General features: G+C 39.6%; 1 protein-coding gene across 1 annotated transcript; it reads right to left on the reverse strand.

Moving 5' to 3' along the window:
- Window positions 1-1,066: 1,066 nt before the first annotated feature.
- Window positions 1,067-26,848, reverse strand: LOC141128981 (uncharacterized). The gene is made up of 4 exons (XM_073616661.1): window positions 26,816-26,848; window positions 23,639-23,722; window positions 6,139-8,356; window positions 1,067-6,062 (listed from the first exon to the last, which is right to left on the reverse strand). The coding sequence occupies exons 1-3, from the start codon at window positions 26,846-26,848 to the stop codon at window positions 7,151-7,153; spliced, it is 1,323 nt and encodes a 440-aa protein (XP_073472762.1). The 3' UTR covers window positions 1,067-6,062; window positions 6,139-7,150.
- Between the last annotated feature and the right edge of the window lie 600 nt (window positions 26,849-27,448).

Genomic DNA, 27,448 nt, shown 5'->3' on the forward strand with positions numbered 1-27,448 from the left:
ATATATATATACTAAATACAATGCAGCTAACTGATTCAACTGCCTGCCTGAAGTACATTAGAAACAGTACACCAGGAATGGTCTGCAGTGAGATATAGCTAACTGAATAAACTGCCTGCTCAAAGTCAATGAAATGACCCTCTTTTCTCTCTTTTTCTCTTTTCTACTTTTTTCTCTCTTTTTCCCTCTTTTTCTCTCCTTTTCTCTTTTTTCTTTTTGCCTCTTTTTCCCTCTTTTTCTCTTTTTCCCTCTTTTCTCTCTTTCCCCCTCTTTTTTCCTTTTTCCCTCTTTTTTTCTCTCTTTTTTTCCTTTTTTCTCTTTTTCCCTCCTTTTCCCTCTTTTTTCTCTTTTTCTCTTTTCTCCCTTTTTCCCTCTTTTTTTCTCCTTTTTCTCTCTTTTTCTCTCTTTTTCTCTCTTTTTCCCTCTTTTTCTCTTTTTTCTCTTTTTTTCTTCTCTTTTTCTTCTCTTTTTCTATGTTTCTCTCTCTTTTTCCCTCTTTTTCTTTCTTTTTCCCTCTTTTCCTCTTTTTCTTCTCTTTTTCTCTGTTTTTCCCTCTTTTTCTTTTTTTTCTCTTTTCTCTCTTCTTTCTTCTCGTTTTCTCCTCTTTTTCTCTTTTTTCTTTTTCCCTCTTTTTTCTTCTCTTTTTCTCTCTTTTTCTCTCTTATTTCCTCTTTTTCTCTTTTCTCTCTTTTCCTCTCTTTTCTCCCTTTTTTTTTATTTTTCTATTTTTTTCTCTTTTCTCTTTTCCCCCTTTTTTTTCCTTTTCTCTTCTCTCTCTTTTCTTCTCTTTTTTTGCTACTTTTTCTTTTCTTTTTCCCTCTTTTTCCCCTCTTTTTTCTCTTTTTTCTCTTTTTCCCTCTATTCTCTCTTCTTCTCTTTTCTCCCTCTTTTTCTGTTTTGTCTTTTTTTCTTCTCTTTTTCTACTCCTTTTTACCTCTTTTTCTCTTTTTTTTCTCTATTTTTCCCTCTTTTTCTCTTTTCTCTTTTTTTCTTCTCTTTTTCCCTCTTTTTCCCTCTTTTTCTTTTTTCTTCTCTTTTTCTCTTTTTTTCTTCTCTTTTCCCTCTCTTTTTCTCTTTTTCCTCTCTTTTTCTCTTTTTCCTCTCTTTTTCCCTCTTTTCTCTTTTTTTCCATTTTTTTCTCTCTTTTCTCTTTTAATTTTTCTTCTCTTTTTCTCTGTTTTTCCCTCTTTTTCTCCCTTTTTCTCTTTATCGCTTTTCTCTCTTTTTCTTCTCTTTTTCTCTCTTTCCCTCTTGTCTTTTTTTCTTCTCTTTTCTTCTCCTTTTCTCTGTTTTTCTCTGTTTTCCCTCTCTTTCCCTCTTTTTCTCTTTTCTCTCTTTTTCTTCTCCTTTTCTCTATTTTATCCTCTTTTTCTATTTTCTCTTTTTTTCTTCTCTTTTTCTCTCATTTTCCCTCTTGTCTTTTTTTCTTCTCTTTTCTTCTCTTTTTCTCTATTTTTCCCTCTTCTTTTCTTTTTTCTTCTCTTTATCCTCTTTTTCTTCTCTTTTTCTCCATTTTCCTCTGTTTTTTTCTCTTTTTCTCTTGTTCTCTTTTTCTCTTTTCACTCTTTTTCTTCTCTTTTTCTCTCCTCTTTTTCCCTCTTTCTTTTTCTACTCCTTTTCCCTCTCTTTTTTTCTCTTTTCTCTCTTTTTTCGTCTCGTTTTCTCCTCTTTCTCTCTCTTTTTTCTTTTTCCCTCTTTTCTTCTCTTTTTCTCTCTTTTTCTCTCTTTTTTCCTCCTTTTCTCTTTTCTCTCTTTTCCTCTCTTTTCTCCCCTTTTTTTATTTTTCTCTTTTTTCTCTTTTCTTCTTTCCCCCCCTTTTTTTCCTTTTCTCTCTCTTTTCTTCTCTTTTTTTGCAACTTTTTCTTCTCTTTCTCCCTCTTTTTCCCCTCTTTTTTCTCTTTTTCCCTCTATTCTCTCTTTTTCTCTTTTCTCTCTTTTTCTCTTTTCTCCCTCTTTTTCTCTTTTGTCTTTTTTTCTTCTCTTTTTCTACTCCTTTTTACCTCTTTTTCTCTTTTTTTCTCTATTTTTCCCTCTTTTTCTCTTTTCTCTTTTTTTTCTTCTCTTTTTCTCTTTTTCCCTCTTTTTCTTTTTTTCTTCTCTTTTTCTCTTTTTTTCTTCTCTTTTCCCTCTCTTTTTCTCTTTTTCTCTCTTTTCTCTCTTTTTCCATTTTTTTCTCTCTTTTCTCTTTTAATTTTTCTTCTCTTTTTCTCTGTTTTTCCCTCTTTTTCTCGCTTTTTCTCTTTATCTCTTTTCTCTCTTTTTCTTCTCTTTTTCCCTCCTCTTTTTCCCTCCTCTTTTTCCCTCATTCTTTTTCTACTCCTTTTCCCTCTCTCTTTTTCTTTTTTCTATCTTTTTCTTCTCTTTTTCTCTCTTTTTCTCTTTTCTCTTCTTTCTTCTTGTTTTCTTCTCTTTTTCTCTGTCTTTCCCTCTTTTTCTCTCTTTTCTCTCCTTTTCTTCTCTTTTTCTGTTTTTCTCTCGTTTTCCCTCTCTTTCCCTCTTTTTCTTTTCTTTTTCTTCTCTTTTTCCCTCTTTTTATCTCTTTTCTCTCTTTTTCCCTTTTTCTTCTTTTTTTTCTCTTTTTTCCCCTTTTTCTCTCTTTTTCTCTTTTGTCTTTTTTTCTTCCCTTTTCCCCTCTTTTTGTCTTTTTTTCTTCTCTTTTTCCCTCTTTTTCTCTTTTTTTCTTCACTTTTTCTTCGCTTTTCCCCTCTTTTTCTCTTTTTTTCTTATCTTTTTCTTCTCCTTTTCTCTGTTTTTCCCTCTTTTTCCCTCATTTTCTTCTCTTTTTTGCCTCTTTTTCTTCTCTTTTTCTCATCTTTTTCCTCTCTTTTTCTCTATTTTTCCCTCCTTTTCTCTATTTTTCTCTCTTCTTCTTCTCTTCTTCTTCTCTCTTTTGCTCTCTTTTTCTCTTTTCTCTTTTTTTCTTCTCTTTTTCCCTCTTTTTCTCTTTTCTCCCTTTTTCCCTCTTTTTCTTGTCCTTTTTCTCTCTTTTTCTCTCTTTTTTCCTCTTTTTCTCTTTTTCTCTCTTTTTTCCTCTTTTCTCTCTTTTCTTCTCTTTTCCCCCCTTTTTTTCTTTCTCTCTTTTCTTCTCTTTTTTGCCTCTTTTTCTTCTCTTTTTCTCTCTTTTTTCCTTTTTCCTCTTTTTCTCTTTTCTCTCTTTTTCTCTCCTCTTTTTCCCCCCTTTTCTCTCTTTTTCTCTATTTTGCCCTCTTTTTCTCTCTTTTTCTCTTTTCTCTCCTCCTTTTCTCTTTTTCCCTCTTTTTCTCTTTTCTCTTTTTTTCTTCTTCTCTTTTTCTATGTTTCTCTCTCTTTTTCCCTCTTTTTCTTTCTTTTCTCTTTTCTCTCATTTTCTCTCTTTTTTCTTCTCGCTTTCTCCTCTTTTTCTCTCTTTTTTCTTTTTCCCTCTTTTCTTCTCTTTTTCTCTCTTTTTTCCTCTTTTTCTCTTTTCTCTCTTTTCCTCTCTTTTCTCCCCTTTTTTCTTTTTCTCTTTTTATCTTTTCTTCTTTCCCCCCCTTTTTTCCATTTCTCTTCTCTCTCTTTTCTTCTCTTTTTTTGCTACTTTTTCTTCTCTTTTTCCCTCTTTTTCTCCTCTTTTTTCTCTTTTTCCCTCTATTCTCTCTTTTTCTCTTTTCTCTCTTATTCTCTTTTCTCCCTCTTTTTCTCTTTTGTCTTTTTTTCTTCTCTTTTTCTACTCTTTTTACCTCTTTTTCTCTTTTTTCTCTATTTTTCCCTCTTTTTCCCTTTTCTCTTTTTTTCTTCTCTTTTTCTCTTTTTCCCTCTTTTTCCCTCTTTTTCTTCTCTTTTTCTTCTCTTTTTCTTCTTTTTCTCTCTTTTTCTTCTCTTTTTCTCTTTTTCCTCTCTTTCTCTCTTTTCTCACTTTTTCCTTTTTCTCTCTCTTTTCTCTTTTAATTTTTCTTCTCTTTTGCTCTCTTTTTCGCTCTTGTCTTTTTTTCTTCTCTTTTCTTCTCCTTTTCTCTGTTTTCTCTGTTTTTCTCTGTTTTTCCCTCTCTTTCCCTCTTTTTCTCTTTTCTATCTTTATCTTCTCCTTTTCTCTATTTTATCCTCTTTTTCTCTTTTCTCTTTTTTTCTTCTCTTTTTCTCTCTTTTTCCCTCTTGTCTTTTTTTCTTCTCTTTTCTTCTCTTTTTCTCTATTTTTCCCGGTTCTTTTCTTTTTTCTTCTCTTTATCCTCTTTTTCTTCTCTTTTTCTCCATTTTCCTCTGTTTTTCTCTCTTTTTCCCTCTTTTTCCCCTCTTTTTCTCGCTTTTTCTCTTTTTCTCATGTTCTCTTTTTCTCTTTTTCCTCTCTTTTTCTCTTTTTCCTCTCTTTTTCTCTTCTCTCTTTTTCCATTTTTTTTCTCTCTTTTCTCTTGTAATTTTTCTTCTCTTTTTCTCTCTTTTTCCCTCTTTTTCTCTCTTTTTCCCTCTTTTTCTCACTTTTTCTCTTTATCTCTTTTCTCGCTTTTTCTTCTCTTTTTCTCTCTTTTTCCCTCTTGTCTTTTTTTCTTCTCTTTTCTTCTCTTTTTCTCTGTTTTCCCTCTCTTTCCCTCTTTTTCTCTTTTCTCTCTTTTTCTTCTCCTTTTCTCTATTTTATCCTCTTTTTCTATTTTCTCTTTTTTTCTTCTCTTTTTCTCTCTTTTTCTCTCTTGTTTTTTTTCTTCTCTTTTCTTCTCTTTTTCTCTATTTTTCCCTCTTTTTCTCTTTTTTCTTCTCTTTATCCTCTTTTTCTTCTCTTTTTCTCCATTTTCCTCTGTTTTTTTTCTCTTTTTCTCTTGTTCTCTTTTTCTCTTTTCACTCTTTTTCTCTCTTTTCTCTCCTCTTTTTCTCTCCTCTTTTTCTCTCCTCTTTTTCTCTTTTTCTCTCCTCTTTTTCCCTCTTTCTTTTTCTACTCCTTTCCCCTCTCTCTTTTTCTCTTTTCTATCTTTTTCTTCTCTTTTTCTCTCTTTTTCTCTTTTCTCTTCTTTCTTCTTGTTTTTTTCTGTTTTTCTCTGTCTTTCCCTCTTTTTCTCTATTTTTCTCTTTTCTCTCCTTTTCTTTTTCTGTTTTTCTCTCTGTTTCCCTCTCTCTTTCCCTCTTTTTCTTTTCTTTTTCTTCTCTTTTTCTCTTTTTCCCTTTTTTTCTTCTCTTTTTCCCTCTTTTTATCTCTTTTCTCTCTTTTTTCCCTTTTTCTTCTCTTTTTCTCTTTTTTTCCCTTTTTCTCTCTTTTTCTCTTTTGTCTTTTTTTCTTCTCTTTTTCCCTCTTTTTCTCTTTTTTTCTTCACTTTTTCTTCGCTTTTTCCGTCTTTTTCTCTTTTTTTCTTCTCTTTTTCTTCTCCTTTTCTCTGTTTTTCCCTCTTTTTCCCTCATTTTCTTCTCTTTTTTGCCTCTTTTTCTTCTCTTTTTCTCCTCTTTTTCCTCTCTTTTTCTCTCTTTTTCTCTATTTTTCCCTCCTTTTCTCTATTTTTCTCTCTTTTTCTTCTCTTCTTCTCTCTTTTTCTCTATTTTTCTCTCTTCTTCTTCTCTTCTTCTCTCTTTTTCTCTTTTCTCTATTTTTCTTCTCTTTTTCCCTCTTTTTCTCTTTTCTACCTTTTTCCCTCTTTTTCTTATCCTTTTTCTCTCTTTTTTCCTCCTTTTCTCTCTTTTTCTCTTTTCTCTTTTTCTCTTTTCTTCTCTTTTTTCCCCCTTTTTCTTCTCTTTTTCTCTTTTTCCCTCTTTTTCTTTCTTTTCTCTTTTCTCTCCTTTTCTCTCTTTTTTCTTCTGGCTTTCTCCTCTTTTTCTCTCTTTTTTCTTTTTCCCTCTTTTCTTCTCTTTTTCTCTCTTTTTTCCTCGTTTTCTCTTTTCTCTCTTTTCCTCTCTTTTATCCCCTTTTTTCTTTTTCTCTTTTTGTCTCCCCCCCCCCCCTCTTTTTCCTTTTCTCTTCTCTCTCTTTTCTTCTCTTTTTTGCTACTTTTTCTTCTCTTTTTCCCTCTTTTTCTCCTCTTTTTTCTCTTTTTCCCTCTATTCTCTCTTTTTCTCTTTTCTCTTTTTTTCTCTTTTCTCCCTCTTTTTCTCTTTTGTCTTTTTTTCTTCTCCTTTTCTACTCTTTTTACCTCTTTTTCTCTTTTTTCTCTATTTTTCCCTCTTTTTCTCTTTTGTCTTTTTTTTCTCCTTTTCTACTCTTTTTACCTCTTTTTCTCTTTTTTTCTCTATTTTTCCCTCTTTTTCTCTTTTCTCTTTTTTTCTTTTTCCCTCTTTTTCCCTCTTTTTCTTCTCTTTTTCTTCTTTTTCTCTCTTTTTCTTCTCCTTTTCTCTGTTTTCTCTGTTTTTCTCTGTTTTTCCCTCTCTTTCCTTCTTTTTCTCTTTTCTCTCTTTATCTTCTCCTTTTCTCTATTTTATCCTCTTTTTCTATTTTCTCTTTTTTTCTTATCTTTTTCTCTCTTTTTCCCTCTTGTCTTTTTTTCTTCTCTTTTCTTCTCTTTTTCTCTATTTTTCCCTCTTGTTTTCTTTTTTCTTCTCTTTAGCCTCTTTTTCTTCTTCTCTTTTTCTCCATTTTCCTCTGTTTTTCTCTTTTTCCCTCTTTTTCCCCTCTTTTTCTCGCTTTTTCTCTTTTTCTCTTGTTCTCTTTTTCTCTTTTCACTCTTTTTCTTCTCTTTTTCTCTCTTTTTCTCTCTTTTTCTCTCCTCTTTTTCTCTCTTTTTCCCTCTTTCTTTTTCTACTCATTTTCCCTCTCTCTTTTTCTCTTTTCTATCTTTTTCTTCTCTTTTTCTCTCTTTTTCTCTTTTCTCTTCTTCATTCTTGTTTTCTTCTCTTTTTTTTTCTGTCTTTCCCTCTTTTTCTCTCGTTTTATCTTTTCTCTCTTTTTCTTCTCTTTTTCTCTTTTCCCTCTTTTCTTCTCTTTTTCCCTCTTTTTCTTCTATTTTTCTCTCTTTTTATCTCTTTTCTCTCTTTTTCCCTTTTTCTTCTCTTTTTCTCTTCCCTTTTTCTCTCTTTTTCTCTTTTCTCCCTCTTTTTCTCTTTTGTCTTTTTTTTTTTCTCTTTTTCCCTCTTTTTCTCTTTTTTTCTTCTCTTTCTCCCTCTTTTTTGATTTTTTTTCTTCTCTTTTTCTTCTCCTTTTCTCTGTTTTTCCCTCTTTTTCCCTCATTTTCTTCTCTTTTTCCTCTCTTTTTCTCTCTTTTTCTCTATTTTTCCCTCCTTTTCTCTATTTTTCTCTATTTTTCTTCTCTTCTTCTCTCTTTTTCTCTCTTTTTCTCTTTTCTCTTTTTTTTCTTCTCTTTTTCCCTCTTTTTCTCTCTTTTTCTTCTCCTTTTTCTCTATTTTTCCCCCCTTTTCCCTTTTTTTCTCGCTTTTTCACTTTGTCTCTCTTTTTTCTTTTTCTCTCTTTTTCCCTCTTTTTCTTCACTTTTTCTCTCTTTTTTCTTTTTCTCTCTTTTCTCCCTCTTTTTCTCTCTTTTCTCACTCTTTTTCTCTTTTGTCTTTTTTCTTCTCTTTTTCCCTCTTTTTCTCTGTTTTTCCCTCTTTTTCCTCTCTTTCTGTTTCTCTTTTTGTTCTCTTTTTCTTCTCTTTTTCTCTGTTTTTCTTCTTTTTCTCTCTTTTTCTCTTTTCTCTTCTCTCCACTTTTCCTCTTTTTCTCTCTTTTTCCCTCTTTGTCCCCTCTTTCTTTTTCTCTCTTTTTCTCTCTTCTCATTTTTTCCCTCTTTTTCCCCTCTTTCTTTTTCTCTTTTGTCTTTTTTTCTTCTCTTTTTCTCTTTTCTCTCTTTTTCTCTTTTCTCTTTTTTTCTTCTCTTTTTCCCTCTTTTTCTCTTTTTTTTTCTTCTCTTTTTCGTCTTCTTTTCTCTGTTTTTCCCTCTTTTTCTCTTTTCTCTTTTTTTCTTCTCTTTTTCTCCTTTTCCCTCTTTTTCCTGATTTTTCCCCTCTTTCCTTTTCTCTCTTTTTCTTCTCTTTTTCTTCCCTTTTTCTCTTTTTCCCCTCTTTTTCTCTTTTCTCTTTTTTTTCTCTTTTTCTCCTTTTCCCTCTTTTTCCTGATTTTTCCCCTCTTTCCTTTTCTCTCTTTTTCTTCTCTTTTTCTCTTTTTCCCCTCTTTTTCTTTTCTTTTTCTATTTTTCCCTCTTTTTCCCCTCTTTTTCTTCTCTTTTTCTCTGTTTTTCTCTCTTTTTCTCTTTTCTCTGTTTTTCCCTCTTTTTCCCCCCTTTTCTCTCTTTTTCTCTTTTCTTCCTCTTTTTCTCTTTTCTCTTTTTTTCTTCTCTTTATCTTCTCTTTTTCCCTCTTTTTCTCTTTTTTCTTCTCTTTCTTCTCCTTTTCTCTGTTTTTCCCTCTTTTTCCCTCTTTTTCTCACTTTTTCTCTTTTTCTCTTTTCTTCTATTTTTCCCTCTTTTTCCCTCCTTTTCCCTTTTTTCTTGCTTTTTCTCTATTTTTCCCTCTTTTTCTCTTTTCTCTTTTTTTCTTCTCTTTTTCCCTCTTTTTCCAGATGTTTCCCCTCTTTCCTTTTCTCTTTTTTTCTTCTCTTTTCTCTTTTTCTCCTTTTGCCCTCTTTTTCTTCTCTTTTTCTCCTCTTTTTCTCTTTTCTCTCTTTTTCTTCTCTTTTTCCCCTCTTTTTCTCTTTTTCCCTCTTTTTCCACTCTTTTTCTTCTCTTTTTCTCTATTTTTCTCTTTTTCTTTTTTCTCTGTTTTTCCCTCTTTTTCCCCCTTTTTCTCTCTTTTTCTCTTTTCTTCCTCTTTTTATCTTTTCTCTTTTTTTCTTCTCTTTATCTTCTCTTTTTCCCTCTTTTTCTCTTTTTTCTTCTCTTTTTCTTCTCCTTTTCTCTGTTTTTCCCTATTTTTTCCTCTTTTTCCTCTTTTTTTCTTCTTTTTCCCTCTTTTTCTCGCTTTTTCTCTTTTCTTCTCTTTTTCCCCCTTTTTCCCTCCTTTTCCCTTTTTTTCTCGCTTTTTCTCTATTTTTCCCTCTTTTTCTCTTTTCTCTTTTTTTCTTCTCTTTTTCTCTTTTTCCCTCTTTTTCCTGATTTTTCCCCTCTTTCCTTTTCTCTCTTTTTCTTCTCTTTTTCTCCTTTTCCCCTCTTTTTCTTCTCTTTTTCTCCTCTTTTTCTCTGTTTTTCTCTCCTTTTCTCTCTTTTTCTCGTTTCTCTGTTTTTCCCTCCTTTTCCCCCTTTTTCTCTCTCTTTTTCCCTTTTTCTTTTTCATCTCTTTTTCTCTTTTTTCCCTTTTTCTCTCTTTTTCTCTTTTCTTCCTCTTTTTCTCTTTTTCTCTTTTTTTCTTCTCTTTTTCTTCTCCTTTTCTCTTTTTTTCCCTCTTTTTCCCTTTTTTCTCTTTTCTCTTTTTTTCTTCTTTTTCCCTCTTTTTTTGCTTTTTCTCTTTTCTTCTCTTTTTCCCTATTTTTCCCTCCTTTTCCCTTTTTTTCTCGCTTTTTCTCTATTTTTCCCTCTTTTTCTCTTTTCTCTTTTTTTTCTTCTCTTTTTCTCTGTTTTTCCCTCTTTTTCCCCTTTTCTTCTCTTTTTCTCTCTTTTTCCCTCTTTTTCCCTCTTTTTCCCTCTTTTTCCCTTTTCTGTTTTTTTCTTCTCTTCTTCTCTTTTTCTCTCTTTTTCTCTTTTTCTTTCTTTTTCCGTCTTTTTCTCTTTCTTCTCTTTTTCTAAGTTTTTCCCTCTTTTTTTCTCTTTTCTGTCTTTTCTCTTTTTCCCTCCTTTTCCCTCTTTTTCCCTCTTTTTCTCTCTTTTTCCCTTTTTCTCTCTTTTTCTCTTTTCTTCCTCTTTTGTCTTTTTTTCTTCTTTTTCCCTTTTTCTCTGTTTTTCCCTCTTTTTCCCTCTTTATCTCACTTTTTCTCTTTTTCTTCTCTTTTTCTCTATTTTTCCCTCTTTTTCTCTTTTTTCTTCTCTTTTTCTCTGTTTTTCCCTCTTTTTCCCTCTTTTCCCTCTTTTTCTCTTTTCTCTCTTTTTCTCTCTTTTTCTATTTTCTTCTCTTTTTCTCTCTTTTCCCCTCTTGTCTTTTTTTCTTCTTTTTCTTCTCTTTTTCTCTCTTTTTCCCTCTTTTCCCCTCTTTTCCCTCTTTTTCTCTTTTCTCTCTTTTTCTATTTTCTTTTTTACTTCTCTTTTTCTTCTCTTTTTTTTGTTTTTCCCTCTTTTTTTTTTATTATACAGTATTTATTTTTTCCCTTTTTTCCCTCTTTTTCTCCATATTCTCTTTTTCCCTCTTTTTCCCTCTTTTTCCCTCTTTTTCCCTCTTTTTCCCTCTTTTTCCCTCTTTTTTCTCTCTTTCCCTCTTTTTCCCTTTTCTCTTTTTTTCTTCTCTTTTTCTTCTTTTTCCCATGTTTTTTCTCTCTTTTTCCCCTCTTTTTCTCTTTTTCTTTCTTTTTCCGTCTTTCTTTTTCTTCTCTTTTTCTCTCTTTTTCTCTTATTTTTTCTTTTCCGTCTTTTTCCCTTTTTCTCTCTTTTTCTTCTCTTTTCACCTCTTTTTCTTTTTTTCTCTCTTTTTCTTCTTTCTCTCTTTATCCCTCCTTTTCCCTCTTTTTCCCTCTTTTTCTATTTTTCTCTTTTCTCTCTTTTTCTTTATTTTTCCCTCCTTTTTCCTTCTCTTTTTCCTTCTCTTTTTCCCTCTTTTTCCCCTCTCTTTTTCTTCTCTTTTTCTCTCTTTTTATCTTTTTCCCTCTTTTTCTCTTTTCTTCTTCTCTTTTTCCCTCTTTTTCTCTCTTTTTCCGTCTTTCTTTTTCTTCTCTTTTTCTTTTTTCCCTCTTTTTCTTCTCTTTTTCTTCTCTTTTTTTCTCTCCTTTCCTTTTTCTTCTCCTTTTTCTTCTCCTTTTCTCTCTTTGGCCAATTATGGCTCTTTGCTTATGGTGCTGTGATTGGCCAATCATCAGCCAGCATTATGGGGTGTGATGCGCCACTCGAATTTGGTGCGAATGCCCCATAATGTTCAATCTTCGTCCAACGATTGAACAGCCGATGTTCCAGTTGAACTCAAAGCTCATCCCTAATCCTCTGCTTCCTCTGTGAAGGCAGGATGAGTTCTGCAACTTTACCCTTGTAACGTGTATCAAGAAGGGTTGCCAGCCAGTAATGATCCCTCTCTTTGATACAACAAATCATAGGGTTCTTTTGCAGGGTGACCAAGGATCACATTATCCATAACTACCTCCTCCCAGCCACTTACAACTCCTTGTGTTTCTGGGGACTGAAAACCATCCCTTGAAGGCTGCTGCTGAGTGTTATCCTCTACATCCATGCTGACACAATCCTCCCCCTCCTCCTCTTCTTCCTGTGTGTTTGGTGGGCCTGCAGGAATGCTATCTGGATAAAGGGGGCCTTGAGAGGAAAGGAAGTCCTCCTCTTCCTCCTGCTGTTCGGCCTCAAGTGCCCTGTCCATGATTCCACAAAGCGTGTGCTCTAGCAGAAAGAATAAAGAGACAGTGTCACTGATGCATGCATCATCGCTGCTTACCATCCTTGTGGCCTCCTCAAATGGTGACAGGAGAGCGCATGCATCCTTGATCAGTAGCCACTGACGTGGCAAAAACAAGCCAAGCTCCCCTGACCCTGTCCTGGTGCCATACTCGCACAGGTACTCATTGATGGCCCTCTGCTGTGGTGGAGGAGGAGGCACAACTCCAATGAGGCAGGATGTTCTCTAGGGGGCATCTTAAGGGCAGCCACCCTATTACATCACACCGTAGAGCTCTGCAGGTGCAGGGCGCTGCTGAATCCCCGCAGACTTTTTAAAATTCCTTGGTGTGGGCCTTTTTTGACACATATGCAGCAGATCGCACTGTTGCTGTTTGCAACCTACATCTGAAGTGGATCAAGTGTGGCCAGAACAGCAGCTGCTTTGGTACCACATGCTTGACCAGACATATGATGACCTGCCATGCAGTCCATTGGCAACATGTCAGAAACCATGAATCAGACCGAGACAGAAGTGCAGTTAAAAATCACACTTGTTTAATAATAATAATAATAATAGTAAAAGGTAAACAGAGCAATGTAGTCAAATCATAGTTCAGTTCAGTAACCGGAACGGATCGTCAGACAAGCCAGGACATCAGGCAGCCAGAGATCAGTATACTTCAGGACAGCACAGGAGATCAGGAAACTGGAGAATAAGCGTAGTGGAACAGCAAGCAGGATCAGGAACCAGAAGGGACGTCAGCCAAGCAAGTCTTCAACAGGTACACAGAAGAGTTTCTGGATGTGTTGACCAAGATGAAGGCAGAGAGGGACTGAACTGAACAGCTTAGGTAACCAGCAGGACTGACAAACAGGATATCATCATCAGGTGAGTCACTGTGGAAAAGATTGGAGCTGGTAATTAACTGACAGCTGAGTGCCCTGCTCTGAGAAGGAAGGGATGTGCCCAGCCCTGACACAACAGCACCTGAAAGACCCACATCATAGAAAAGGCAGACTTCTCCTTGCTCCTCATCTGGGATCGCCAACACTACTATACCTCCAGTCTTCTCAAGATCCTGCACTGAGAGGAATGAAGGCATAGCAATAGGTGTCTCAAGTACTTGCATCTAATCTGCTAGCAGTACACCACCAATTGATTTTAGCAGGCAAATTTCCCTACTCCAGTTGCTGAACTGTAAAAAGAAATTCGGTCCCAGCCATCCACATGCTCAGCGTCTAAATGCTAGCCTGGCCAAATTGCTAGCACCGCAACTGCTGCCTTTTCATCTGGTAGACTCTGCCCACTTTCGTGAATATGTGGAATGTGCTGTACCTCAGTGGCGGGTTCCAAAACGCCATTTCTTTTCATGGAAGGCCATTCCGGCTCTCTACCGACATGTGGAAGGCAATGTTTTGGCCTCATTGGACAGGGCGGTCAGTAGTAAGGTTCATATTACTGCTGACTCATGGTCCAGCATGCATGGGCAGGGATGTTGCCTTTCCTTCACGGTGCACTGGGTAACTCTGCTGGCAGCTGGGAAGGTGCAGGACAGGGTTCAGTGTTGGAGCTTGTTCCACCACCACGCCTCCAAAATGCTAGTAGTGATTCTGCCACAGCTCACCCCTCAACCCCCTCCTATTCTTCTTTCTATATGGCCTCGTCTGCAGATTTGTCCTCTGAACCAGCAGTGCTCTCTAAGCATTCAAGGGCAAGCAGTCATGCTAAAAGATGCCATGCGGTGCTTGAGTTGGTCTGTCTAGGGGACAGGAGCCACACAGGGGAAGAGATTCTGTCAGCTCTGCAGGGGCAGGCTCAGAGCTGGTTGACTCCAATGCAGCTTCAGCCAGGAATGGTTGTATGCGACAATGGCACCAACCTTATCTCCACCCTCTGACAGGGACAGTTGACCTATGTTCCCTGTTTGGCATACATCCTGAATATGGTGGTGCAGCGGTTCTTGACCAGGTACCCAGGCTTACAAAATCTCCTCAGGCAGGCCAGAAAAGTATGTGGTCATTTCTGCCGGTCAGCAGCTGCACACACAGCAGAGGGCCATCAATGAGTACCTGTGTGAGTATGGCACCAGGACAGGGTCAGGGGAGCTTGGTTTCTTTTTGCCACGCCAGTGGCTACTGATCAAGGATGCATGCACTGTTCTGTCACCATTTGAGGAGGCCACAAGGATAGGGAGCAGCAACAATGCATGTATCAGTAACACTGTCCCTCTAGTCTTCCTGCTGGAGCACACACTTTGTGGAATCATGGACAGGGCATGTGTCAGCATGGATGTAGAGGCTAACACTCAGCAGCAGTCTTCAAGGGATGGTTTTCAGTCCCCAGAAACCCAAGGAGTTGTATGTGGCTGGGAGGAGGTGGTTACGGATAATGTGATCCTTAGTTACCCTGAGGACTCAGAATTGAATGCCTCTGCAAATTTACCCTGCATGGCCTCCCTGATTCTGCAAAGTCTGCAAAAGGACCTTAAGATTCATGGTATCAAGGAGTGGGATCATTACTGGCTGGCAATCCTTTTTCATCCACTTTACCAGGGTAAAGTTGCAGAGCTCATCCAGACTTTGCAGAGGGAGCAGAGGATGAAACATCTTCAGAAGGCCTTGAAGAAAGATTTGTGTAACGCATTTCCAGACCACAGAAGGTTGCCATTTCCTGGTGCTGGACAACATGTTGCTGAGGCTTTGTTCAGTCAGAGGAAGAGCGGTGGAAAAGGTGGCCAGCTGACCGATGCCTTTTAAACAATTTTTCAGTCCTTAGCACCAGGTCTGATCAGTTCAAGCAACTGTCGCCAGCGTCTGCATTATATGGTGCAGGAACATCTAGGGGCAAGAGCAGACATGGAGACCTTTCCAACAGAGCATCCACTGGGTTACTGGTTCTTGAGGATGGACCACTGGCCAGAACTTGCTCAATGTGCAATTGAGCTACTGGCCTGTCCTGCATTCAGCGTGCTTTCTGAATGCACAGTCAATGCTGCTGGAGGGTTTGTAACGGATCAAAGAGTGCATCTGTCCACAGACTCCATTGATAGGCTCACATTCTTAAAAATGAATCAGTCTTGCATTAGCAGCTATCAAGCACCTGATGCTAAAGTAACTGATTGAATTTGCTATGGGTCTGGGATCCCTTGAAGACTGCCTATGCTGACTATCCTATTCCTCCTCAATCTTGATGATGCTAGCTTTCAACAATATTTTTGGTTTAGGGCACCACCACCACCAAAACCCAAGGCCCAATTTTTCTAACCCTGTTTAACAGGGGCATGGTATTACAATTTTTGATATAATATTTAAGAGAAGGGCCCATTCCTGCACCCAACAAGAGTAACTGTGAGTGGTACAGTGTTCTGGCACCACCAACATCTAAGGCCCAATTTTTCTGCAGAGTATATAAGGCAGGCCGTATAGTATATATAGAGCATATAGTGCCTGGGGGACCCCCATACCATTTATTTTTTAATTTTGGTGCGGGGTTCCCCTTAATATCCATAGCAGACCTGAAGGGCCTGGTATGGATTTTGAGGGGGACATCCACGCCATTTTTTTTTGGCTCGAGGTCCCCCTTAATATTAATGCCAAACCAAAAGGGCCTGGTAATGGACTGGGGGGGAAACTCACACATTTTTTTCAATGATTTTTATCTATATTGCCAGGATCTGACAATACATTACAGCCGTGAGCAGTTTTAAATGACATTTTTTTCTTTAGAAATGTAATTTTGCTGTGATACTGTTATAAACATGGGAAAGATACGCTACTTTACAGGCAGATTAAGGAGACCCCCCAGACACGATATTTAAAGGAATATTTAATTTTTATTGTTTCACTTTAAGCATTATTAAAATCACTACTCCCCAAAAAAGTTGTTTTTTTAAACTTTTTTTGCAATGATACATGTCCCCTAGGGCAGGACCCTGGTCCCCAAACACTTTTTATGGCAATACCTTGCATATAAGCCTTTAAAATGAGCAGATTTTGCACATTCACAGCCCATAGACTTTAACGGTGTTCGCATGTTCACACAAATTTTTTGCCTGTTCGCATGTTCTGCTGCGAACCAAACTGGGGTTGTTTGGCTCATCCCTACTCAGGAGGGCTTTTAGTCCACTCTTCTTTACAGATGATCTTCTAAATCTTTAAAGTTTCTTGGCTGTCACTTGGCAACGCTAAGTTACAGCTCCCTCCATAAATTTTCTATAGGATTAAGGTCTGGAGACTGGATAGGCCACTCCATGTCATGTATCTTACAGAGGAGTCCGAAATGACAAAGGTGGCCTCTTGCACAGTCCCGGTCCTAGCACCCCTGGAGGTTGAGACAGGAACTGCTAGGGCAGCGGAAGGGTGCAGGTGCCTGCAGACAGGTGGCTGAAGATCAGGAACACCGGAGCCTTCGTGGAGGAGGTGAGACACTGATCACCGGGCTTGTCCAAGAAAAGTCTAACAGGATCACTTGCAGGGTCAGGAACAGGCAGGAGTTGGCAACAGGCTGGCAGTGAGGTACACAATTGGAAAGCAGGCTCGTGGTCGGGGACAGGCAGAGGTTGGCAGAAGACTGGCAGCGGGGTACAAGATCAGGAGACAGAACCGTAGTCAAAAGTCCAAGCCGGGGTCGATGCAGGGAGTAGAGGCAGACAAGGATGCAGGGATAATCCGAGAGAGAGGCCAAAGGAAGTAAGGTGTTCAGGATCAGGATCAATCAGGCAAGACAGCAACAGGTATACACAGGGACAAGCTGAAGACAATCCAGCACTGACACTAGGTAAGCTCTTCATTTAAATAGGGCACTGTGCGCCATGAGTTATTGACGTGTGCGCACACACACTTGTTCGTGTGGGTGCACCAATGCACATGCTTGGTCCAGGACTCATTCATTCTTGCCTACGACTTGACGTACGCATGTTCGTATCGGAGGAACAAAGACTGGCGGCTGGCGCACAGGAACGAGTACTTGTTATGATGGTTCTCTGACACTCCAGGACCTTTAATGTGCTTCTTCTTGAGCCACTCCTTTGTTGTCTTGGCAGTATGTTTGGGTAATTGTCCTGCTGTAAGACACATCTTCAATGTTCTGGCTGAGGGAAGAAGTTCCTCATCCAGGATTTTACAATACATGGCCCCGTCCATTAGGCCCTCAATGTGGCAAAGTCGGACTGTACCTTTAGCAGAGAAACAGCCCCAAAGCATCATGTTTTCACCTCCATGCTTATCAGTAGGGATGGTGTTCTTTGGGTCACTGTGTCAACATTGTTCTTCCTCCAAACACGGCAAGTCGTACGAGAAAGCCGACAAGAAGACTCATTGAACTTCCACAGTGCTCACAGCGCTTTAGTAGTTCTTTGAAAACTACAAGCCTCGTAGGAGGGACACACCCACTTTCTCTTGGTTTGGCAGAGCAGCCATTCTAAAGATAAATGTTTTACCCTACATGTTTTACCTCCTACAAAAGGTATCCCGATAAGACTACCTCTTGCATTCTTTCGTTCATATAGGCAACTCTGTGTGATCTTTTATGGCACCGTAAGTGGCCCAGAATCAGCTATGATCAACTAGTCTTTCCCAAAAAAAAGGTGTGATAGGTCTCCCGGACTTACATAATTTTTATTGGGCCTGTCACCTATCGACCTGAATGCCCATCGACGAGTTAAACAATGGGTAACACTTGAGGGCTCTATTTCATCTCTCTCCCTGGTAACTACTCCTGAGCTGTTAATTTGTCATATCCCTCCTTTTCTAAAAGACCATACACTTATTGGTCCCACACTAACATGCTTTCATGAGGTCAGATGGCGATGTTTCTTATCTGGTGGGATTGCCCTCAGGTACAACCCTTCTGGTCTGAAGTCCACCCTGTAATTTCTCAAGTGACAACATACACTTTAGACAACTCCTCTGCGCAATTCCTCCTTCACCACACTTCTCTCTCCCACAGAGCCTATTATAAATTGCACGCCATGCATATGGTGAATTCAGCTAAAATGTGTATCCCGATCCAATGGGGTATGAGCCACATCCCCTCCCTGTTAGAAAGGTTTACACACCTTTGGAAAATTGCCGATATGGAAGAACTCATTCACCTGACAAAAGATTCCCCTTCCAAATTCACATCCACCTGGGCCTGTTGGTTCTGCTTTCAAACCACTGACCAATATAAGCAACTCATAGATAATACCGTTTGACTCTCATTTAGGCCAGTAGCCTTTTCACCTGAAGCAGATTTAACTGGAGGAGCTTCTTAGTGACATTTTTATATGACTAACAAGCCTCATCCCTCTAGTTAGGGTTACCACCTGTTATGTACCAGATAAGACCAGAACTGTGTGGACTGCAACAGAGGAAACCCAGACGTGTATGAGTAAAAAGATAAATGATTTATTAAGGATAAGTGAATAAATATAGCACAACCAACTCCAATATCACTTAGTGCACAATAAGCAATACCAAACAGAACCCCATAAATAATAATAATAATAATAACAGAACAAATATATACAAGTAAGGGAAATACCGAGATCATAAACAGATCCAGGCCAGGGTCGTCAACGGGAGGTCAGCAGCTGGGGAAGAGAAACAAACAGGACAATGAGAAGATGGATGGATCACAGGAGGGACGGGTCAAATACAAGGCTCGGGGTCCAGAGTTCAGGAAACAGACAGGGAACAGGATAAACAGGTTCCAGGAATCAGGTTTTCAGGATCAGGGTAACAGGATGCAGGCTGCAGGTCAGGGCTCAAGGACAATACCAAGGCAAGATGTGTGTGCACTTGCCAGGTATTTATACTACAGCTGCTAATTAAAGTCAGGTGATGCCTGTCTGCAAAGGGTAATACCTGCTACATACTGCCAGGATCCCTCTGCTGGTGGACACCAGTACTGCGGCCCAAAGATGACAAAATACCAGCAGGAAAAAGCTCTCCTAACAGCTCCAAACTGTCAAGAGACACCTGCTGGAGGACTTCAGTACTGCACACCAAATGATCAATATTACCAGTGGAACTGACCTTTCCTGACACCACCTGTCTGGGATTCACCTGGACAGTTTGGGTTTTTAATCATAATTTGGGGTTTCAGTCTGCCTGAAACCCAGACACAATGAGGTTTATTTACAATCCTATAGTGTATGCTAAAACAATTTTTTTTGCTGTGTGCCACTAAAGTGTTGGGGTTTGGCTTGAAGAAAAAGTGTCAACCCTACCTCTAGTAGATGAGAAGAGAACATATGGATCATTGCTGGAGGGACCTTGCAATGGCCCACCAGTCCTCCCCCTCCCTTTTTTTCTTCTCCCTCTCTTTCCTACCCCCCATCTCTTTTCTCCTTCCCCCCAAACCCATCCCCCCTTTTTTTCCTGGTTCAATACAACCCCTGACTCAGCCTATGTCAGGATAGTCTCATTAGCCATAGTTTCCATTCTTTTTCTTCGTGCCTTCTGTTCATCCACCACACCCTCCTCCCTCAGAAGACAGATGTGCCCCCCATCTTTCTTTTTTTCTTACTCTTCTATACAGAGTAAAATCTTGGATTACAAGCATAATTTATTCCGGAAACATGCTTGTAATCCAAAGCACTTCTTTATCAAAGCAAATTTCCCCATAAGAAATAATGGAAACTTAAATGATTCATTCCACAACCATTTATTCATAGGTCTTTCAGTTTATAGTCCATATAAAAAGATTATAGCAATGTGATAGGTTGTGTAACCATAAAATGTCCATCCACAAATGGAAGCCTCCACAAGGGGATTAGAAGAAAAATCCATCAGGAGCTACAGAGTATAAAAGAGAAGAGAGGCGCCTCTAAGTGTAGCAATATGGTTACATTGAATGAAGGTACAACATTTATCAACTCACATGGTTGATGATTAAAACAGGCACATCTAAGTATGCAGGCATCTGGTGTAAAGCTGTCCTCAGACCATCCCCCGCACCGCCGGCTCTCACAGCTGTCAATCAGCAATTGTGAATAGGAAGACTACCCTGCAGTAGAGTGATCAGAAAGCGAGGCTTGAAGAGCTCATGGAGCGCAGCATGGAAGAGATGACATTGATGGCGGTGCGGAGGATGATGAGTTGGGAGGATGTGAGTTGCTAAATGTTGTACCTTCATTAAATGTAACCATATTGCCACACTTAGAGGCGCCTCTTTTCTCTTCTATACTCAGTTATGACTTGACGCTACTTGTATATCAAGACAATCGCTTGTATATCAAGTCAAAATTTATGAAACAATTTTGCTTGTCTTGCAAAATGCTCTCAAACCAAGTTACTCTCAAACCAAGGTTTTACTGTACTATTTTTTTTCTTTTTTATTGTGAATCCTTCAAATACCTTCCCTATAGACAAGTTGGGACTTCCCCAGATGTCCAATCCTAGTAAGTAGCTGATCAATATTTACCGTTCCATGTTTTAATAATTTCATTGCATTAGCGGTTCTTCACTCCGTATCCTGTTGTATGTGCTCTGGTTCTCATGCTGATCCTTGTACAATATCAGTCCTATGTCCGAGATGTTTTTGCACTGCATGTAAACTCTGGAAGAATGAAAACTACAAGCCAACAGCCGCAAAGGCTGCTGGACCTATTCGTTTTCCATTCGGAGAGAACTGTGAAGGAGCGACGTGGTCAGTTGGGAGGAGCCTGTGGTTTTTTTTTTTAATTGTGGCACTGGGAGAAGATCCCCGGTCTGCTGTCACAGCGGGGATCGATAAGGGGGTGTAGCACGTTATGAAAGGTGAACGTATCCATTAACTACTCCCAGCCATGTAAGTGAATGGGGCTGTTGATTACACTGATAGGTGCTCAGTGGTGCCTGTGCTCGCTGGTATTCCTAATAACCATTGAAAGCAGGAAGCTGTATAATGACCGTAGCATTATTGCCATTATACATGATGTTCAGCCTCTGCCAAATGGGTAAATGTTCGCGTGTTTGTCTGAATTCCTGAACAGCAAAGGTTTCGTCTGAACTTGTGTTCAGAATGAAAGTTCATCCATAGTTATCCTTGGTACAGAAATAGAGGGGGATCTTCCAATGGGCACACCAGTTCTGGGAGACAACCAGGGATTCTCTTCCTTTTTAAGTGATTTCCTCTTACTTCCTGTTTTGATTTTGTAACAGGAAGCAAAAGGAAATCTCCCCAATGGGACGCAGATTGAAAAAAAATTGACGGAGTGATCATGTCGTAAATGGCAGCTGTCAGCAGCCTTTTACCGTGATCCAGAGGACCCGGCGGTCATGGATATTCCCGGTTCTTCCATATCGGCAGAATGACAGACGACCTATGTAAACAAGGCAGACTGTCATTCTGTGAGTACAGAAGACATGGATCCTGTGAAGCAGAAACACAGATCCATGTCTTCATACAGTGAAAGCACCTCCCCCACAGTTAGAAAACACCCCCATGACACAGTTAACCCTTTGATCACCCCTGATGTTATCCCCTTCCCAGCCTGTTATTTGTACAGTGACAGTGCATATTTGTTAGGATTGATCACTGTATTAGTGTCACTGGTCCCCAAAAAAGTGTCCTAATTGTCACATAGTGTCCGATTTGTCTGCCGCAATATCGCAGTCCCGCTATAAGTCGATGATCGCCGCCATTACTAGTAAAAAAAATTAATGAATAATAAATAAAAAGAAATATATCCCATAGTTTGTAGACATGACAACTTTTGTGCAAACCAATCAATATTCACTTATATAATTTACCAAAAAAATGTAGCAGAATACACATTGGCCTAAATTTTAACCACTTGCCGACCGGGCCATAGCCGAAAGTCGGCTGCAGCGCGGTCAGCTTATTCTGGGAGGGCATCCATGGACGTCCTCCCAGAATGTTGCTCCAGTGTGCCCCCCTGGGGCATGCATCCGGGAATATCCATGACCGCCGGTTCCTCCGGATCACGGTAAATGGCTGCTGACAGCAGCAGTTTACCACGTGATCGCTCCATCAAATGACAGAGAGATCACTTGTAAACAAACCAGCGTTATGTCTGGTTCCTCTCTCCCCTCTCTGTACAGATCGTACAAAGAGGGGAGAGATCAGGTGCTGCAGTGATGTGGGCTGGATGTGTACTGCCCATAGCGCTGATCTGTGCCCATTCCTGCACTCATCCAGCCATCCATCCATCCATGCTCAGCCATCCTCAGCAATACTCATCCATTCTCAGCAATATTCATCCATCCACCCATACTCAGCAATACTCATCCTTCCATCCATCCTCAGAAATACTCATCCATGCTCAGCCATTCATACACATCCATGCTCAGCAATACTCATCCATCCATCCACACTTGGTAATACTCATCCATCCATGCTCAGCAATACTCATCCATCCATACTCAGCAATACTCATCCACTCATCCATGGTCAGCAATACTCATCCATCCATCCATGCTCAGCCATCCATACTCATCCATGCTCAGCAATACTCATCCATCCATCCTCAGCCATACCCAGCCATCCCATCCACACTCAGCATACCCACTCAGCCTTACCCAGCCATCCCCATCCATAGCTCATCCATGCCACTACAGTGCCTCAAAGTGTAATAGGTAGTCAAATTAGATTTGGCATTTATGCACCTGGAATACCTGATGGTGCTCCCTGAATGTTGGGCCTCTGTATGTGGCCAGGTTGTGTAAAGGTCTCACACATGTGGTATCGCCATACTCAGGAGGAGTAGCAGAATGTATTTTGGGGTGTAATTTGTGCTATGCATATGCTGTGTGTGAGAAATAACCTGATAGTAACAATTTTGTGAAAAAAAAATCTTGATATTGCAAAGAATTGTGGGAAAAAAATACAACTTCAAAAAACTCACAATGCCTCTTTCTAAATACCTTGGACTGTCTACTTTCCAAAAAGGGGTCATTTGGGGGTATTTGTACTTTGCTTGCTTGTTAGGGTCTCAAGAAATGAGGCTGTCAGTACATCCGGTGTGATCAATTTTCAGTGATTGGCACCATAGATTGTAGACTCTATAACTTTCACACAGACCAAATAATATAAACCGATTTGGATTATTTTTACCATAGATATGTAGCAGTATAAAATGTGGCCAAAATGTATGAAGAAAAATTACTAATTTGCAAAATTGTATAACAGAAACAAAGAAAAAATGTATTTTTTTTACAGAATTTTCAGTCTTTTTTCATTTATAGCGCAAAAAATAAAAAACCCAGCGGTGATTAAAGAAAAGAAAAGAAAGCTCTATTTGTGTGAAAAAAGGCAAAAATTTCATATGGGTACAGTGTTGCATGACTGAGTAATTGTCATTCAAAGTGTGAGATCACCGAAAGCTGAAAATTGGTCTGGTTAGGAAGGGGGTTTAAGTGCCCAGTGGTCAAGTGGTTAAAGAAATTTGATTTTTTACACTTTTTATTGGATATGTTTTATAGCAGAAAGTAAAAAATGTTTTACATCGGTAGCCTAGTGATAAGCTGAACTGAGCTGAACCCAGGACAGAAGGGGTTCGGTGAAGTTCAGATGCCAAACCCTTTTTTGTCCTAGAAAGTAAAATGAAGCCTGATAAGAATTAATCTATTTCTCCATTCTGAGAACATTTCTCACAAGTCATTAATCTTTCACTTTCATGCACACTGTATACAGCGGCTGTTTTTGTCTGCAGAAGTTTTTCTTCTATAGTCAATAAACTCCCCAGAATATTATCCTATGTGTCCATGCCCACATAGGTTGTTATCAACTGTTTTTGGCTGTTAAAAAAAAACTAAAACTAGTGGGTCACTGGTCCCAAAATAGTGTCAAAAGTGTCACCGCCATTACTAGTAAAAAAAAATTAAAATATGTCATAAATCAATAACCTATTTTGTAGATGCAATAACTTTTGTGCAAACCAAACATTATATGCTTTTTCTTTTTTTTTTTTTAAATTTGGGATATTTCTTATAGCAAAAAGTAAAGAATATTATGTTTTTTTTCAAAATTGTCACCTTTCTTTGTTTATAGCACAAAAATTAAAAACCACAGAGGTGATCAAATACCACCAAAAGAAAGCTCTATTTGTGGGGGGAAAAAATGATAATTTCATTTGGGTACAGCATCGCACGACCGCGCAATTGACATTCAAAATGTTACAGTCCTGAAAGCTGAAAATTGGCTGGGCAGAAAAGGGATGTCAGGAAATGTCCTGTATTGAAGGGGTTAATGCATTGAATGCAAACCATGAGGCTTTACATCCCCTTTAACCTCCCTGACGGTATTCCCGAGTGTGGCTCGGGGTGGATTTTCAGTACCAAAAGCGGTACCCCCGAGCCACCCTTGGGATCGCAGTATCCTGGTACATGTGACTTACCTTGTCCCCAGGATCCTGCGATGTCCCCTCGCTGTGTGCGGTGGCTGTGTCTTCGCTCCATTCATCAGAGCCGGGCTCCTTTCCCTGCGAGTGTTGCGACACACGGCGCCAAATTCAAAAAGTGAAACACACACAATACATACAGTACAATGTAATCTTATAGATTACATTACTGTATAAAATAATTTCACATCCCTTTTGTCCCTAGTGGTCTGTCCAATGCCCTGCATGCAGTTTTATATTATAAATACTGTTCTTTCTGCCTGGAAACTGGAGATTGTCCATAGCAACCAAAACCGTCCTTTTACATCAGTATAATTATTTATAGTTATTTATTATATTATAATTTATGATTTCGTGTTTCAAATTTTATCATACCCGGGATGTGTACTAGACTCTTGTTTGGACAGATTTAAGTGTGTTATTCCTAAGAATTACAGGCCTACGATATAAAACGCCAAATTTCCATGCAAAAGAATTGTACCGCTTTGAGCATTAAATCTGAAATAATTATACCGCCAGGGAGGTTAAGCACTTCAGCCCCGGAAGATTTGGCTGCTCAATGACCAGGCCATTTTTTGCAATTCGGCACTGTGTTGTTTTACCTGATAACTGCGCGATCGTGCAACGTTGTACCCAAACAAAATTGATGTCCTTTTTTCCCCACAAATAGAGATTTCTTTTAGTGGTATTTGATCACCTCTGCGGTTTTTATTTTGTGCGCTATAAACAAAAGAACAGCGACAATTTTAAAGAAACACAATATCTTTTACTTTTTGCTATAATAAATATCCCAAATTAAAAAAATTAACAAAAAAATGTTCTCAGTTTAGACCGATATGTATTCTTCTACATATTTTTTGGGAGGAAAAAAAAAAATCGCAATAAGCGTATATTGATTCGTTTGCGCAAAAGTTATAGCATCTACAAAATAGGGGATAGATTTATGGCATTTTTATTATAATTTTTTACTAGTAATGGTGGTAAAATGCACTGATTACTGTATAAATGTCACTGGCAGGGAAGGGGTTAACACTAGGGGGCGATCAAGGGGTTAACGGTGTTCCCTGGGTGTGTTCTAACTGTGGGGGGATGGGACTGACTAGGGGAGGAGAGAGATTGCTGGGATAATGGGAAAGGGAAATAGAGAGTCCAATATCACTAGTAGAATGGGATAAAGCATTTTTACTAACATATAATCTGTGGCAGTCAAGCATCAAGAACGCAAAGAAAACATTTTGATGTACATAAGTGTGCCCAAGTGGCTGCTGTTCTGGCCATGCTTGATATGCTTCAGACATAGGTTGCAAACAGCAAGGGTGCGATCTGCTGCACACGTGTCGAAAAAGGCCAACACAAAGGAACTTTTAAAAGTCAGCGGGAAATCAGCAGCGCCCTGCACCTGCGGAGCTCTGCGATGTGATGCAATAGGGTGGCTGCCCTTAAGCTGCCCCCTAGAGGACATCCTGCCTTGTTGGAGTTGTGCCTCTACCTCCTCAATTAACCGACAGCTGAGCGGCCTGCTCTGAGAAGGAAGGGCTGAGCCCAGCCCTGACAACAGCACCTGAAAGACCTACATCATAGAAAAAGGCAGACTTCTCCTTGCTCCTCATATGGGATCTCCAAACTTACTATACCTCCAGTCCTCTCAAAAACCTGCACGGAGAGGAATGAAGATATAGCAATAGGAGTCCCAAGTACTTGCAGCCAATCTGCTAGCAGTACACCACCAAATGATTTTAGCAGGCAAATTTCCCTACCCCAATTGCTGAACCGTAAAATGAAATTCGGTCCCAGCCATCCACGTGCTCAGCGTCTAAATGCTAGTTTGGCCAAATTGCTAGCACTGCAACTGCTGCCTTTTCAGCTGATAGACTCTGAATCATTTCATGAATTTGTGGAATGTGCTGTACCTGGCAGGTTCCAAAACAGAGTGGTAAGGTTCATATTACTGCTGACTCACGGTCCAGTAGGCATGGGCAGGGAGGTTGCCTTTCCTTCACGATGCACTGGATAACTCTTCTGGCAGCTGGGAAGGATGCAGGACAGGGTTCAGTGTTGGAGCTTGTTCTGCCACCACGCCTCCAAAATGCTAGTAGTGATTCTGCTACATCTCTCTCCTCCACCCCCTCCTCTTCTTCTTCCTCTATGGCCTCGTCTGCAGATTTGTCTTCTGAACCAGCAGTGCTCCTTAAGCATTCAAGGGCAAGCAGTCATGCTAAAAGATGCCATGCGTTGCTTGAGTTGGTCTGCCTAGGGGACAGGAGCCACACTGGGGAAGAGAAAAGAGATTCTGTCAGCTCTGCAGGGGCAGGCTCAGAGGTGGTTGACTCCAATGCAGCTTCAGCCAGGAATGGTTGTATGCGACAATGGCACCAACCTTCTCTCCACCCTCCGACAGGGACACTTGACCCTTGTTCCCTGTTTGGCACACATCCTGAATTTGGTGGTGCAGCGGTTCTTGACCAGGTACCCAGGCTTACAACATCTCCTGAGGCAGGCCAGAAAAGTATGTGGTCATTTCTGCTGGTCATAGAATGCCAGTACTCAGCTGGCTGACATTCAAAGGGAATGCAACCTGCCCACCAACCACCTCATTTGTGACATGCCCACCAGGTGGAACTCAACATTGGCAATGCTGCAGCGGCTGCACACACAGCAGAGGGCCATCAATGAGTACCTGTGCAAGCATGGCACCAGGACAGGGTCAGGGGAGCCTTGCTTCTCTTTGCCACGCCAGTGGCTACTGATCAAGGATGCATGCACTGTTCTGTCACCAATTGAGGAGGCCTCAAGGGTGGGGAGCAGCAACAATGCATGCAATCGAATGCCTCTGCAAACTTACGCTGCTTGGCCTCCCTGATTCTGCAAAGTCTGCGAAAGGACCCTAGGATTTGCGGTATCAAGGAGAGGGATCATTACTAGCTGGCAATCCAACTATATGTAGTTGTGTGCGGGAGGGGGGGTTTCCAGGCTGTGACGGTTTTTCTATGAAGATCTAAGAAACTCCAGGTTCTAATTACGGAGGATCCTCAAGGTTTCATCTCCATTGTCGGCTGACAATGTAAGCCTGTTTGACTCATAGAACGTATGTTCTTTTGAGTTCAAACTTTCTGGTAAGCCTGCATCTATTCTGGTGGTGGCTTCATAACATTGGTGTTTCTACTTTCCATCTACCATATTGGCTTTGTGTGTGGTGATCAAGACCATTACTGCACATTGTGGATCTCTGAGATTTATATGGACTTTATTACCTACTTTGCACTTGTTGTTTATTTTTTTTCACATATATGCTCTATGTCACATGTGTTATCTACATTTATGTATATATGTTCACTGTGGTTTGCTTATTGATTTATTTCATTTGTTCATGTTCATGTTAGAGCTGTGTTAACTTAGTTTAGCACTTTAGCGCTACACTTATGCACTTCTATAGGATTAAGGTCTGGAGACTGGCTAGGCCACTCCATGTCACGTGCCTTACAGCGGAATACAAAATGACGAGGGCGGCCTCTTGCACGGTCCCATCCTATCACGCCTGGAGGTTGAGGCAGGAACTGCTAGGACAGGAGGACTCAATGAACTTCCACAGTGCTCACAGCACCGTGGTAGTTCATTGAAAACTACAAGCCTCGTAGGTGGGACACACCCACTTTCTCTTGGTTTGGCCAAGCAGCCATTCTAAAGATGAATGTTTTACCCTGCATGTTTTACCTCCTACAAAAGGTATCCCGATAAAACTACCTCTTGCATTCTTTCATTCTTATAGGCAACTCTGTGTGACCTTTTTATGGCACTGTAAGCGGCCCA

Source organism: Aquarana catesbeiana, linkage group LG01 (assembly GCF_042186555.1).
Source record: "Aquarana catesbeiana isolate 2022-GZ linkage group LG01, ASM4218655v1, whole genome shotgun sequence".
Lineage (NCBI taxonomy): Eukaryota > Metazoa > Chordata > Amphibia > Anura > Ranidae > Aquarana > Aquarana catesbeiana.